General features: G+C 43.6%; 1 protein-coding gene across 1 annotated transcript in view; it reads right to left on the reverse strand.

Moving 5' to 3' along the window:
- ADAM12 (ADAM metallopeptidase domain 12) overlaps window positions 1–12850 on the reverse strand; it is a 736937-nt gene extending 724087 nt beyond the window's left edge. The window contains exon 1 of the mRNA XM_088452195.1: window positions 12743–12850. Coding sequence (XP_088308321.1) covers window positions 12743–12845 — 103 coding nt within the window. The 5' untranslated portion in view covers window positions 12846–12850. The remainder of the gene's footprint in view (window positions 1–12742) is intronic.
- Between the last annotated feature and the right edge of the window lie 441 nt (window positions 12851–13291).

Below are 13291 nucleotides of genomic sequence, written 5' to 3' on the forward strand. Positions count from 1 at the left end.
CGTGTGCATGAACTGTTCTGTGCGATCGCAAACCGCTCGCTCGCCCAGCAAAGACAGCCCAGTGTAATGAGTGACAGGAGAGGCCGTTTGTGGGTGGGAACATGGGCAGTGTAGTAAAAACGGGGGACTGGAGGTGCGAACGCAGGCGTGCATAATTAACAGGCAGCGTCATTATACACGTCACCAGCCTTTTTTTACACTGAAGTCCTCGCAGTGCTTGCGGTAGGGTAAGGCAACCACAAGCGCTGCGTTAGCTTCCGATGGTCCTCGATGTACCAATGTTTTAATACACTTCCTGGAGATGACGTGCGCTGGTGGGCGGCTCTACATATGCTAATGGGAGTCTGCATACACAGAGCGATCGCTCGCACAGCCAAAGTGGGTGTGCATATGCCTTGGCGAGCGATTGCTTCCCATTCCGTCACTTTGTCATATTTGCATACCCTGGATGCGAGCGATCGCATCTAGCGAGCGACTCTGAATCAGGTCCCATGTCCATATGTTTAATGTCACAATTCAGATCATGTAAGCATTTTGGTGTTGATATTCTGAATGTAGATTTCATGACAACATACCGCACAAAAGAAGTATAGCCACAATGCATGGTAACGCTATATTCATAAGAAGTAATACTATGCTGACATACACACTGCTTCTACACTAAGGAGTATATTTATTAAACTCATTTAGCAGGAAACATGCAAAAATGGAGCTGGGCGGATAGAGTAGGGTCCTATCTAAATGTGCGCTAGAAGCATTTACACACCTCAGATGGCGCCCACGTTTCTTTTAAAGGAATCTTTTAATGAGATACAGGATATGCTAAGAAGGCATCTATGGGATGTTCCCTCATTTGCTGGCAACAAGTTGGGTACGGGATGCCGGCGGTCAGAATCCCGACGCCAGCATCTCGACACCTGTCGGTCGGTATCCGAACCCTCCCCGGTGCCTAAACCTAACCTCCCCCTCCCTGCACCCTAATCCTATCCCTCCTCCTTTAGCAGTGATGTGCGGTGAGGTCAATGGCTGGGAGACACACATAGAGATGGGTCTGAGTGATAGAAGTCTGTCTCACCCCCAACTCACTGTAACTTTCCCCTCACTACACTAAGCTTCAGTGTCTGTTGATTCTCCTACCTGCATCATTGTGTCTTCTCTTGCTGCTGCTGACTGAGTTCTAATCTCTCAACACTGCAGTGCACTTCTACACATCCAAGATGTCCATCACTGCTCAAGGCACGCCCCCCCATACTCAGAGGCATGCCTCTATTGGCTCTCTTTTTGTGCCGCTTACTGCCCGTGGTGTGGCCCCGTCCCCAGGTCTAGAAGCAGTGTCTGACTATACAGAAGCGAGGCTGAGCTGTTGCTGCCTCATCTCTCATCTCCCTGCAGTCCCAGGGAACTTCACAAAGCTGGTGAGTGTTAACCATAAAAATGATTACAATAAACAAAGAAGATGTTTATAAGTTATAAATATCTTCTTTGTATAATTCTAATAATTTTTATTTAAAATCTCAGGAGTATGACAGGGGACATGCTGTCTCCCCTGACTACACGTCCCTGCCCTTTAGTGCCTAACCCTAACCCTCCCCCTAACCCCGCTACTTACCTTCGGAATTCCAGCGGTCGGGATTATAACCGCATCCCGCTGGCAACATTTGACATTACATTCCCGCAAAAGGACTTTATTTGCAGGGCGTTCATAAAGTATTAGTAATAGCAAGTTCTCCCATACTTTCATTAGTTCTGGTACAAATATCAATGTAGTAAAAATATTTGAACACACAAAAATGTCATGTAATAAAGTCCCAGTGCACATAACTCAGCAATTTATTTGTGTAAGTCTGTGCAGTCTAGACATGCTATCACAGGGGGCCTGGATGCATGCCCCATGCCCTGGGAGAGTACCAAACTAGGCCGCCTCTAATCCCTTCCCCAAAAACACTACTGCTTTGCAGCAAGCACTAAAGTGACCTGACTGATGGGACTGCCCCTAAATGTGTTACCATCTCACTAAAATACCTCCTAACTCTCCAGATTTTTGGCGACACAGTCCCAAATTGTGGACCTTGACAGGCGCCAGATCAAAGCTAAACAGTTGACGCTTCATCACAAAATGCACATGTGGGGGCAGGTTTGGTGGATTGGGGGCGGTGCTTACTTTCTCCCGATTTGCCCATTTCCCGCGTGAACAATTGCAGACAAAAATTAGGCTGGACCGGATAATATTTTAGTAGAAAAATAAAAGTTTAATTCAGTAAAGCGTTATTAAAATATGAAGTCATGTTTATAATCTTTATCCTATCCACATTCCCAGGGCCGGCTCTAGGGGTGTTCGACCTGAGCGGTCGAACAGGGGCGCCACCCATTGAGGGTGCACCCTTCCCCGGCATCCCGATTTCAGTGGGACAGTACTGTCCCGATGTTCCACCCGTGGGCCGAAGTGGCCCGCGGGTAGTCAAATCAGGGGGTTGCGGACTCCCACCACCGCAGCTGTGCGGTGGTCCCGGCACCCCGGAGTCTGAATAGATGCTGGGCGCATGCGCGCAGCATCCATTCAGTGCCGTGAGAGGGCTGGGGGAAGCCCAGCTAGTGAGGCTTCCCTCAGCCTGACATTATTTGGAGGCGTGCCATGCGGGCATGCCCCTCAGGTAACATCACATAAGGAGGTGTGACTTATGGTAATGAGGCCACACCCTCAATTTTGGAGCAGAGCACTCGGCCAGCACAGCGCGCTATTAGCCCTGCACATTCCCAGCTGCAATCCCCTAGCAGTAGACATAATCTGGTTTTCCTGCTAGAAACCAGAATGTGGGAATTTTATCTACAGTATGTTTGCGTGGTGGATAAATAAGTGCATTTGCGTGGGAATATTTCTGCACTGTTGTGAATGACGCACTTTGTGCATTCCATAACAGCGGTCATTGGTGTGATATGTTCAGAGTACTCTGCCTAGTTAGCCCAAGTGACACCATCATCTCAGAAGGTTGCGTTGTGTTAAACATTGATAAGAAGCTCTGACGTTCTGCCCTGATTGATTCAACCTGCACGTTCACACAGCTTTACTCTTAGGTCAAACAATCAGGGATTGTACCGCTGTGAAAACATTTCTGATTGCAGTCGAGATAGAACATCCTTCTCACCGTTTCCAATCCAAGGAAAATGCAACTAGCTGCTAGAACAATTCACTGAGGAAAAGCAACTGTATCAGCTACATGCTCCCACCCTCCAACATATGATATATTTACAAAAGTTTGATTGGATATTTTGTTGTATTTTATGGTCGATTTCACTCACCTGAAATAGAATCAAATCGAATTTCGATTTCACTGTCAAAATCCCACATTTACTAGAATTCGATTTTGAGTTAGATTACAAAATCGAATTCGATGTTGTTTTAACTAGTGATTTCTTGTTCTGTTTTGGATGTCCATTTCAAAATAGAACATAAAATTACCTATAAACCCAACATAAAATCTAACTCAAAATCCCCAAAATAATAGACCAGCGGCCCCTTAATGCCCCAAATGCTGGTACTGGTGGGACTCCAAGTACCGGCATGTGGGGGAGGCTGGCTGGGACCTATAGTCCCCTTGTAAATATATTCATTTAATTCTATATTTTACACCTATCAACCCCGCACCCACTGCCCAGGGGTGCGGGGGATAGCCCCGGGTTTCAGCCCTGGCGGAGGAGGGGGGACACCCTTTTTTGAGGGGGTCCCCATTTCTCCAGCAATCCCCAGCCAGGGCTGACTAGTGTGGGGTGTGTCGAAGCTGAATAATTGGCTGAGACAAGTTCAGTTTAAAATTTAATCGTGGCGACGCCATCTTGCGAATGGCCACAAGACTCCATTTTGGAAATGAGATCGCAAGACACCATTTTTGTGGTCAGCGTCAATTCAAGTTATAACTCAGGAGCTAAGAACAGATGGCAATGTTTTTGTTAACCTACCAAGGGCAACTGGAAAATCAAGCTTTCTGAGGAAAAGTAAATAAGAAGAGACAATGGGTATTTTTACATACAAATTGGGAATCCCTGGATGCAGATAAAGTATAGTTGTGGCAATTGTAATATAATATCTACACAATTGGATTTGTCTGAATCCTAGACAGAATGGCCCCAAATTCCACAGCTTGAGGTGGTAATACATTTGCACTTCACACAAGAGTCTGTGAGAACAAAAGAGGTTTTGTTTTCCTTTAAACACACAACAGGTGGGGGCCTGCTGACAGAGGGCATGTAGAACTACAACCCTCAGCCATACACACTGCTGGATGTTCACTTCGTGTATGAGAAATTATGCACTTAAATCTCACCCATTAATAACTAGCGTCCTTATATCAAACCCCGAATACTCACACACTACATATTCGCACACAAGGTTCCATTAGCATCAAATTGTATGATTCAAGTTGGTTAAGTTAGTTTAAATGCTAAGAAATAGAGGTTTTTGATATCTAAGGTATTATACATGATAAGCAAGGTGTGTTTGGTTTCGTTCTGATGCGTACGCTTTTTACAGAATCCCGGTGTTATCGGTGGAGAGATCGCATCATGCAAACTCAAGTTACGGATCGCAGAACTTGCAAGCAACAAAATGTTTAGTTGATGGAATGTTACAGGAGGCGTTACCAGAAAGACTCCGGCTGTTAGAGGCAGGGAAAGTCTATTTGAAACAACCTGTTAAATGTGTCGTTACATATGCTTCTCCTCTGAGAACCAATGAGATCAGCAGGAAGTTCCCCCTTTGTCCTGTTTCAGTCTGGGGGGGGGAATAAATACATGTGTCCGAACACTGGTTTGCCAGTTCATGCTGAATTTTGGGTGAACTGAGGATATCTAGTCAGAAGTCTATCTCTGGGTCCAGAGGCGCAGCGTATGTATAACCATACTTGGGTCTGTATTATTTCCTTTTACGCCTAACTTGTGTATGTATAGATTGCGTGTAACTGACTGTACTTTTACCTGAATAATACTTGTGCGTTGGAACCACAGATTCCACTCCTGTCATTTGCGGTCATACTGCGTATGCAATTAGCGTTGTGTTTAGAGGTTTATAGGCAGGTTTTGTCTTAGAGGTTCTAGGCAGGTGAATCTTAGAGGTTTATAGGCAGGAATGTATTAAAAGGTTTATTTACAAATTCAACAGGTGATTAATGCTTTGGCCAGGGGATCCCGTCAAGTGTGTCCCCTGGCTGTGGCATTACAACCCTGCTAGTAAGAGCCCAGTGCTGATTGATGACAATATGGGACACTCCTACGTCTTTTCCCCCCGTATTTTCACAACCAGAATCGGATCACACAGCCCGGTGCTGGTTGCGCTTTTGGAGGAGGGGCACATAATTTTCATAATTTTCTTTTCTTTTTTTTTACACTTTCATACACATAAAACACAAGAAGCCTGCTAAAATCACCAGCATGAAGCAGGTCTATTATTTTGGGAATGTTGTGTTCCATTTTGTGTTTGATTTTCAATTAAAAAAAAAGTAAATCAGGGGATCCTATGCTGGTCTATATAAAAGTATCAATATCTAGATGATATTCCATTTTGAAGGGGATTTGGTTTTATAATCGATTTTACATTCGATTTTGTCCTGTCAAACCGTAACGCAGGTGTCCTAAGGCGAGGTCAGGGAGGACAGAAACCTCCCATGGAGCAGAAGGGCAAAAGCTTCTTTTTGACTTTAGTAAATCTCTGATGCTCAACATCGAATGCGAAATCACCAAAAATCGAATAAAATCAAACTTTTGTAAATATACCCTATAGCCCAGAGATTCCCAAATGCGGTCCTCAAGGCTCCCCAACAGTTCAGGTTTTAGAGATATCCATGGTCGAGCCCAGGTGGTTAAATCAGATTGACTGAGATACTAATTAAGTCACCTGTCCTAAACCATGGATATCTCTAAAACCTGAACCGTTAGGACCGCGTTTGGGGACCTCTGCCGTAGCCTCTTCCATCTAAAACATCACCCTTTGCTACCAAACTTCCCTCTGACTTTCCGATGGCAATAACATGTGACGCATTAATTAATGCAAAAGATGTTGTTTTGCAAAAATCACTCTGTTCAGGCCCATATTGCTGCTAAAGGAAAACACGTGCGACCTTTTGGGAGCGTGGCGGATCTAGACTTTTGATTTAGGGGGGGCAATTTAATGATAATAACACTGACTCCTCATTTTTTCTATCCTGGCACCTCCCCATTCTGGTCCCAACTCCTCCCCTTGGTGACTCATACTGTGCAGCCTCACACAGCCAGACGTCAACTCAGTGTGCGGCCAGGGACAAACGCAGGATTCGTAGGAGGGGTTTTCCTGGCGTGTAGTGTAGTGTGTGTGTGTGTGTGTGTGTGTGTGTGTGTGTATAGTATTGCACATTCTATTCCATAGGACACATACATTCCATAGGACACATACACACATTATTTATATATATATATATATATATATATATATATACACACATATATACGTACATACTCACAGACACACTTTCACTTACTTTATGATCCGATTCTGAGATGCTGCAGCAGGTTGTTGATGGGGGCGATGCCGGCCAGTTGCATCATTGGGCTCCGCCCCCCGCGGCATAATTCAGCGATTCGCGGGTCTGTGGGAGTGGGTGATACTAAAATAATGCAGTTCTTATAAATGCTAATCATTTTGGCTCCGCCCCCTCCCCATAGACCTGCGAATCGCGGCATAATTCTGCAAGGGGCAGGGCTATGAACGTGGGTAAAAAACTGTTTGTTTTTTTTCAAGGGGGGGGGAGGGGTTGAGTACTGCCGGCACCTGATACAAGGGACAGGGTGGAGGAAGGAGCCGCCGCTCCTCTGATATTGTTGTGTCCTAGTCAGGAGGACTGGAGAGCTGTGCATATCTGTATGCATTGCCCCGACACAGGAGCAGGAGGAGGAGGAGCAGAGAGAGGCAAAAACGCTAGGGGGGGCGATCGCTCCAATTGCCCCCCCCCGGATCCGCCACTGTTTGGGAGCACAGTGTTTTGTACTGGGTGGAGTGCGCATACTGCAGTATCAGCATTCTTACTGTACATAACCACACACCCAACATTTCCAAATAGGAATCACTAAAAAAAGTGAGACAAAAACAGTAAAGTCCATGGTCTACCCAAGTTATGCAAATAATGGGAAAACCACCCCCCCATTTCCTATACCCACTCCCCCAATCTGGCAGGACACACCCCTTTTGCAATCAGACATCAGAAAAAAGATTGATGGTGTAATTGGTAAGCGGTAAGTAAAAGTTCAAAACTTCAAACATTTCTTTCCATCCAGCTGTCTGGCCTCAGGTTTTATTACAATACCCGTTATATGTGATTCTACTGTAATACCAGAAGTGTCAATGGTAAGTATGTAGCAAAACCAATACAATATAATCCCTACCATAACACTCTAACCAGTGTTCTAGAGACGCAGTTCAACTGTGATAGTATGCCAATTCATTGCAATCGCTATTCTCTCACAGCATTACACAAGGACGCCCACTTTACTTAACCATCGGTACAATCGAGTACCGTCGTAGCCTCACGCACAGTTGCACAAGCCTTGACCTTACTCAGAAATTGCTACCAACAAGGCCCATTATGAGACATCAGGCTGCGTAGGACATCGCAGTGGATAATTTATGCACGCCCCCCCACCCGTCACCACCCACAAACGACTGAGTTCCAGCTCAGATCACTTTTGGGGTTCTGAGTAGAACAGAGTCCTGGCTCAGGTCTACTCGTAAATTTGGATCTCAGATCTACAGTACAAACCGGATCTGGGGATTTGGATTGCATGCAAACAGGTCCAAATTACATGATTTTAGCTGTTTTATAAAAATTTTAAAGAAATCTGAACCATAACATTTGGGGGTGGTTTTGCCATAAGTGGTTTTGGGAAAACCAAAACACGGCGATCCGCACACATCTTTAGTTGTTTGTACCCAAAGTATTTGCAAAGCAGCACATTTGTAATTAACAATTGCTATGGGATAAAAATGTTGGCGCTGAAATACATAAAAGCAAAACATGTTTTAAACAAGATATTTTTTTTAAATGTCATTAGAGTGAATCATACATACTGTATATACAGTATTTCTCACATATTACAGTTTATGAAAAATTTCAAATTGACAATAAATGTACAGTCCACCTATGCTTTCTGTTACAGGAATAGGCTTTGTAATTTTGTTATCAGGGTTCTACTGTGATGCATGATTCATAGAGATCCCTAGGACACTGCATTCCCCATATGTCTAATTATCACCTGGATATCTCACCCTGAACATCACCGGGAGTACCCCAGGTTGAGAACCTCTGGTCTATTCTGAGGACTGTCACTCTTTTGTGAAAATGTTTTCCTTCTCTACTCTTCTTCCAAATAGTCCCCGTTATTGGCCAGATGTATACACCTCTCTTCATTGACTCGTGATTTATTCCTCACCTGTATGTACCCCAGGTTAGAAATTAGTTTACACTTCTAGAACGCTGATCCATCCTGTACTGGTGGAGTAAGTCACTAGGGATAACCCTGACTTTGTACAGTCCATGTAGTTCACTACTGAGTTCTGGAGGTGCAAAGTTCCTGGCTAAAATATGTTTTCCTTTTTTGCTGTATGATTTGTGATGCATGACCTGTATCATACCCAAACTATATACATAACTCCAAGGGTGAATGTCTCTGTGGTCAGGACAGTAATGAGACAAATGAAGAATGGAAGGGCTCTCTACAGCCACCTTGTGGTTATGTGTGATACTACAGGAGCTATGCTTATTCACACCCAACAACCGGTCCCAGACGTATCTTAAAACACAAACAAAAAACAAAACCTAAAAGAAAGCTGCTTTTCGCATTCATATTAATATCACATAATATATGTTATTAGGTCCCACGAATTATGTCTTAACATATAGTGCAAAATAATATTCTAAGCCAAGTACTATCCTCAAGTAACCCCAATAGGTAATTTCTTCTGGATTTCTGTCTGAGGAAACAGGTGGGATAATAACTAACCCCGCAAAAAAGATTAACTCACCTATGCATGATTAAAGAAATCCTTAAACCCTGACCTGTTGAGATTTCTTGAGGATTGGTATTGAGAACCAGTGACCTAAGCCAGTGTTTCCCAAACTTGGACCTCCTACCAGGCCTGGTTTTAAGGATATCCATACTTCAGCACAGGTGGCTTAATTATCCTTAAAATCCAGACTTAAAATCCAGACTGTTAGGGGACTTTGAATACTGGTTTTGGGAAACACTGGTGTAAGCGAATGGACCTGACATGCTATTCCTGACAAGTTCACCTTGTTTGATCCAAATTCAATATTGCCTGCAGAGTTTACAAGCAGTGATGCTCAGCTCCTTTAATCGAGGTCTATGAGAGCGTTCATTAAGTACATTGGGGCAGATATAATAATCTCTGGAGAGATAAACTACCAACCACTCAGCTCCTAACTGTAATTTTTTAAACACAGCCTGTAACATGACAGTTAGGAGCTGAGTGGCTGGTAGTTTATCACTCTCCACTTTATCACTTTCCAGAGCTTAGTACCTCTCCCCCAATTGTACACTGTGCTGATGGGAAGCACTGAGTGCTCAGATAATACAGTAGCAAGGACAAAGTATAAGGCAAGTACTATGTTTATAACAGGCCTGGTTTGTCATTATTGGATAGTTATTTTAATTTTTATCTTGACTCCAAAGACACAAATGCCTGCAGCCTGTGGCTTCTCTAGCGTTTGTGGCACTACAAGACCCAGTATACCCTGCCATCTGAAATATTGGGACTTTAGTTCCTTATCCCCTGGAAAGAATCATGTTGCCGAAACCTAATCTAATGATCCTAGATTAGGTTTAGTTTCATCGCCGTTATATATTATGTAATATTAATCAAGGGCATGTCATTCGCACTCTTTGCTAGTTGCCTTCAATTTATCATTTCCATGCCATTAATTTCAATGTTAATGTGTTTTGTTAGCCATACATAGATCTAGTTTTCACGTTAGATCCTCCTTTCCCCTCCCCCTCCAGTGCAGAATATATTGGTGCATTATTGATACTTTTTAGTAAATATTAGATAGGGCATTCAGCTTTATAAATAACATATTATTTGCAAGAATTAAGATTGTTCATCTGACAATAACTGATAAATTCTGCAATATTAAAACTATCAAGTGCCCTGCAAGTGGCATCATCATTATCTGGTCCCAGGTGGTTTTGCTCTGTATATAAAGATGAAGGATTTCTATATAACAGCATTGTGTACCTGATAGCTTAGCCTCGGGAGTTGCAGTTGAGTTTCTGTTGTGGGTTTCTAATCAAATCCTAGAGGTCAGTGATTACCACTGTGCGTAACGCGCTGCTTGCATGATTTATCAACCATATCAGCTGGCTTGTTAGGCTGATGGAGTGCACTGAGTTTAAATTAGGAGCCTTGTGTTAAAGTGAGCATTAGCTAAGTAGTCATAAATATGTAACAATATAGCAGCTCTATATACCTGTCACTGTTAAATGTAGAGTTAAATTGTATAATTATTTCATAACCCTCTAAATAGTAACTGTGTGTATCTGTAGTTATTGGTTGGTTTTCTAAATGATTTACATTGCATAATGAACAAGATGCAACATGTATTGTGATATGAAAAATTTAGTTTTAACGCTTAACAATATAGTTTATGAACACTTGTTGATCATTGAGGATAGTTTAGGACTGCAAAATAACCTCTTCGGACCCGTGCATTGCACTTAGATAACGTTATAAGTGACACCTCTGTGCATGCACAGTAAATCTCCTACAGATGAAGTGGTCATTTGGTTTAAAAGCTGTCTCACCCATATATATATATATATATATATATATATATACGTAGGACTTCTATCTATGGCGTATATTATAGAGAGGGGTTAAGATCTTAGTGGCCAGGTTATTGTTTCTCCAATTAAAGAGGTTTATTTACTAATAACCCTTTTACACCGGAGCTAAAACCCGGGTTATTGAAGGGTTACCCTGGGTAGCTCCTTGGTGTAAAAGGGGAGAGGGTTGGATCACCGGGTGGAGTGACCCGGCAATCCAACCCAGGTAACTTGCAGGGTTTAACATGGGCAAAACCCGTGAAACCCTGCAGTGTGAACAGCACGCTCCGGGTCACAATGACCTGGAGCGCGCCGCATGCCGGGCGATTGGTCCAGCTTCAGTGGTGCTTGGAGATGACGTCATCTCCAAGCGTCCATTTCAACGCCGGAAAAGCCAGGTCTATGCAGACCCGGCTCCGGTGTGAACGGTGCCGACTCAGGAATATCCTGGGTTGGCGCCAGCTAAATTCCGGGTCTGATCGAGATTGGAACCCTGTTCCAACTCCGGGTCAGACCCGGAATTTAGGTGTAAAGTGGTATAAGTGTTGGGTTCTAACATCTAAAGGCCCCCATACATCAGCAATCTGAAAACCACAATTGAACAATTTGAAGATTTGTTGTCCGATTTTAGGATTTCCCAATATAGCAATCTGCGCCCATACATTACAGATCTTTTTCAGTGATTTGCAGATCGATTGCAGCAAACACAGATATGCCAATCTTGAAGGGCCCATCATTTTACTAGTAACGGTCTGCAAATCTGCTGATCATGTCCATACACTAGCAATTTACAGCCCCAATCGATCTGTGAAATCCAACATGTTGGACAATCTGATTTAACAATTCCAATCACTTTTTGGTTGCAATCTGCGACCTGTGAAGCCCATACACTGCAGATTTTTTTATACAATCATCTGCAAATTGCAAAATTGCCACAATCGATTGCTGATGTATGGGGGCCTTTAGTAAATAGACCCCAAAGAGTGATCTGGTAGTACGTTATTTTAATTCTATGAAATAAAGGAGTCCTAGGCTAATTGTGGATCTCAGACATATTATTATTATTATTTTTGTTGTGCCACCAAGTGTACCCAGTGCTGTTCAAGGAGAAACTTTATAAAATGATTTATAACTTTATAAAATGATGGGGGGTGCTCAAGATGCCCCCAACCACCCACCTACTCGAACAATGCCATGCATAGACCAGGCTAGTGCCAACACAAGTATTGGGATGCTCCGCACCCACACACCTGGCACCCTATGGGCCCAGCTGTGGAGGAGGGCATAATGGGACTTGTAGTTTCACAACAACTGGAGTGCCACACGTTGCTGAAGTTAGATATAGGGGTCTATTTACTAAGCAGTGTTAGGAGACAGAGTGAAAAGTGATAAGGTGACAGCCAATCAGCTCCCAACTGTCATTTTTCAAACCCAGCCTGTGAGATGACAGTTAGGAGCTGATTGGCTGGCACCTTATCACTTTTCACTCTGTCTCCTAACACTGCTTAGTAAATAGACCCCATAGACTCCTAGACAAACTAGCCAGGTGCCCTGCTAGCATAAAGCAAGGACACTGTTCTTTGCTACTGCGGGGACAGAATTGGGCTGCGTTACTGAGACGGAGCACGTTAGCACGTTTGTCGTCCACAGCCACACTGGTACAGCTCCGTCTCAGCAAATGTAGACATGAAAACAATATAAAGAGAGTAGAACAATATGGCAGGAGAACAATGGGCACTGCGAGCGCAATCAGCAATACAAGTTACCGAAAAGGGTTTTTCTTTTTTTTTAGCTTTTCTATAAAAGCAGAGAAATAAGAAGAAACTTGCCCAAGGCAGCAGCAATGCAGCAACGTGCGTTTACAGGAAAAGTATTTAAGTCTTACCTTGTGCTCTGGAAGAAATAAAGACACAGCTAACACACATCAGCCGTATAAATGTCTGGAATGGGAGAGAAAACCCTTGTTCTGCCTTCAGCCTCTCTGACATTTTATCCTGACTGAGAAACAGCTTTCATCAGCTGGCTGGGCAGAACAGCACCATAATATACAGTTACAGGGGACGAGGATGCAGGATGTGAGAAATTTCCTGAATGCATTTCGGTTAACCCCTCCTGCCTGACATGATCATCTAGTCTTTCTCCCCTTTTCAACTTTTTTTTTTTTTTTTGGCAAGGGAAAAAAATGTTGACCGTTGCATTAAATGAGCAAACTGTCTGGGTTGGCTAGCAGGAGGCATCAGGGTCGTTAGTGGAAGGGGGGCCGGCCTGCGTAGTGTGCTCATGCCAGCATTTACAGTTCTCAGTACAATGGAACAAATAATTGTCCTGCAGACTTTCAGCCGCACTCTGCAGGATCCTCCACTGGGGGAAAAGGAACCTGCATCCACTCCCTAAGCAAGTAATATTTACTGCATGTCAGGCAGTGGCGGATCCA

This window comes from Taudactylus pleione, unplaced genomic scaffold (genome assembly GCF_031769625.1).
Source record: "Taudactylus pleione unplaced genomic scaffold, aTauple2 ptg000034l, whole genome shotgun sequence".
NCBI lineage: Eukaryota > Metazoa > Chordata > Amphibia > Anura > Myobatrachidae > Taudactylus > Taudactylus pleione.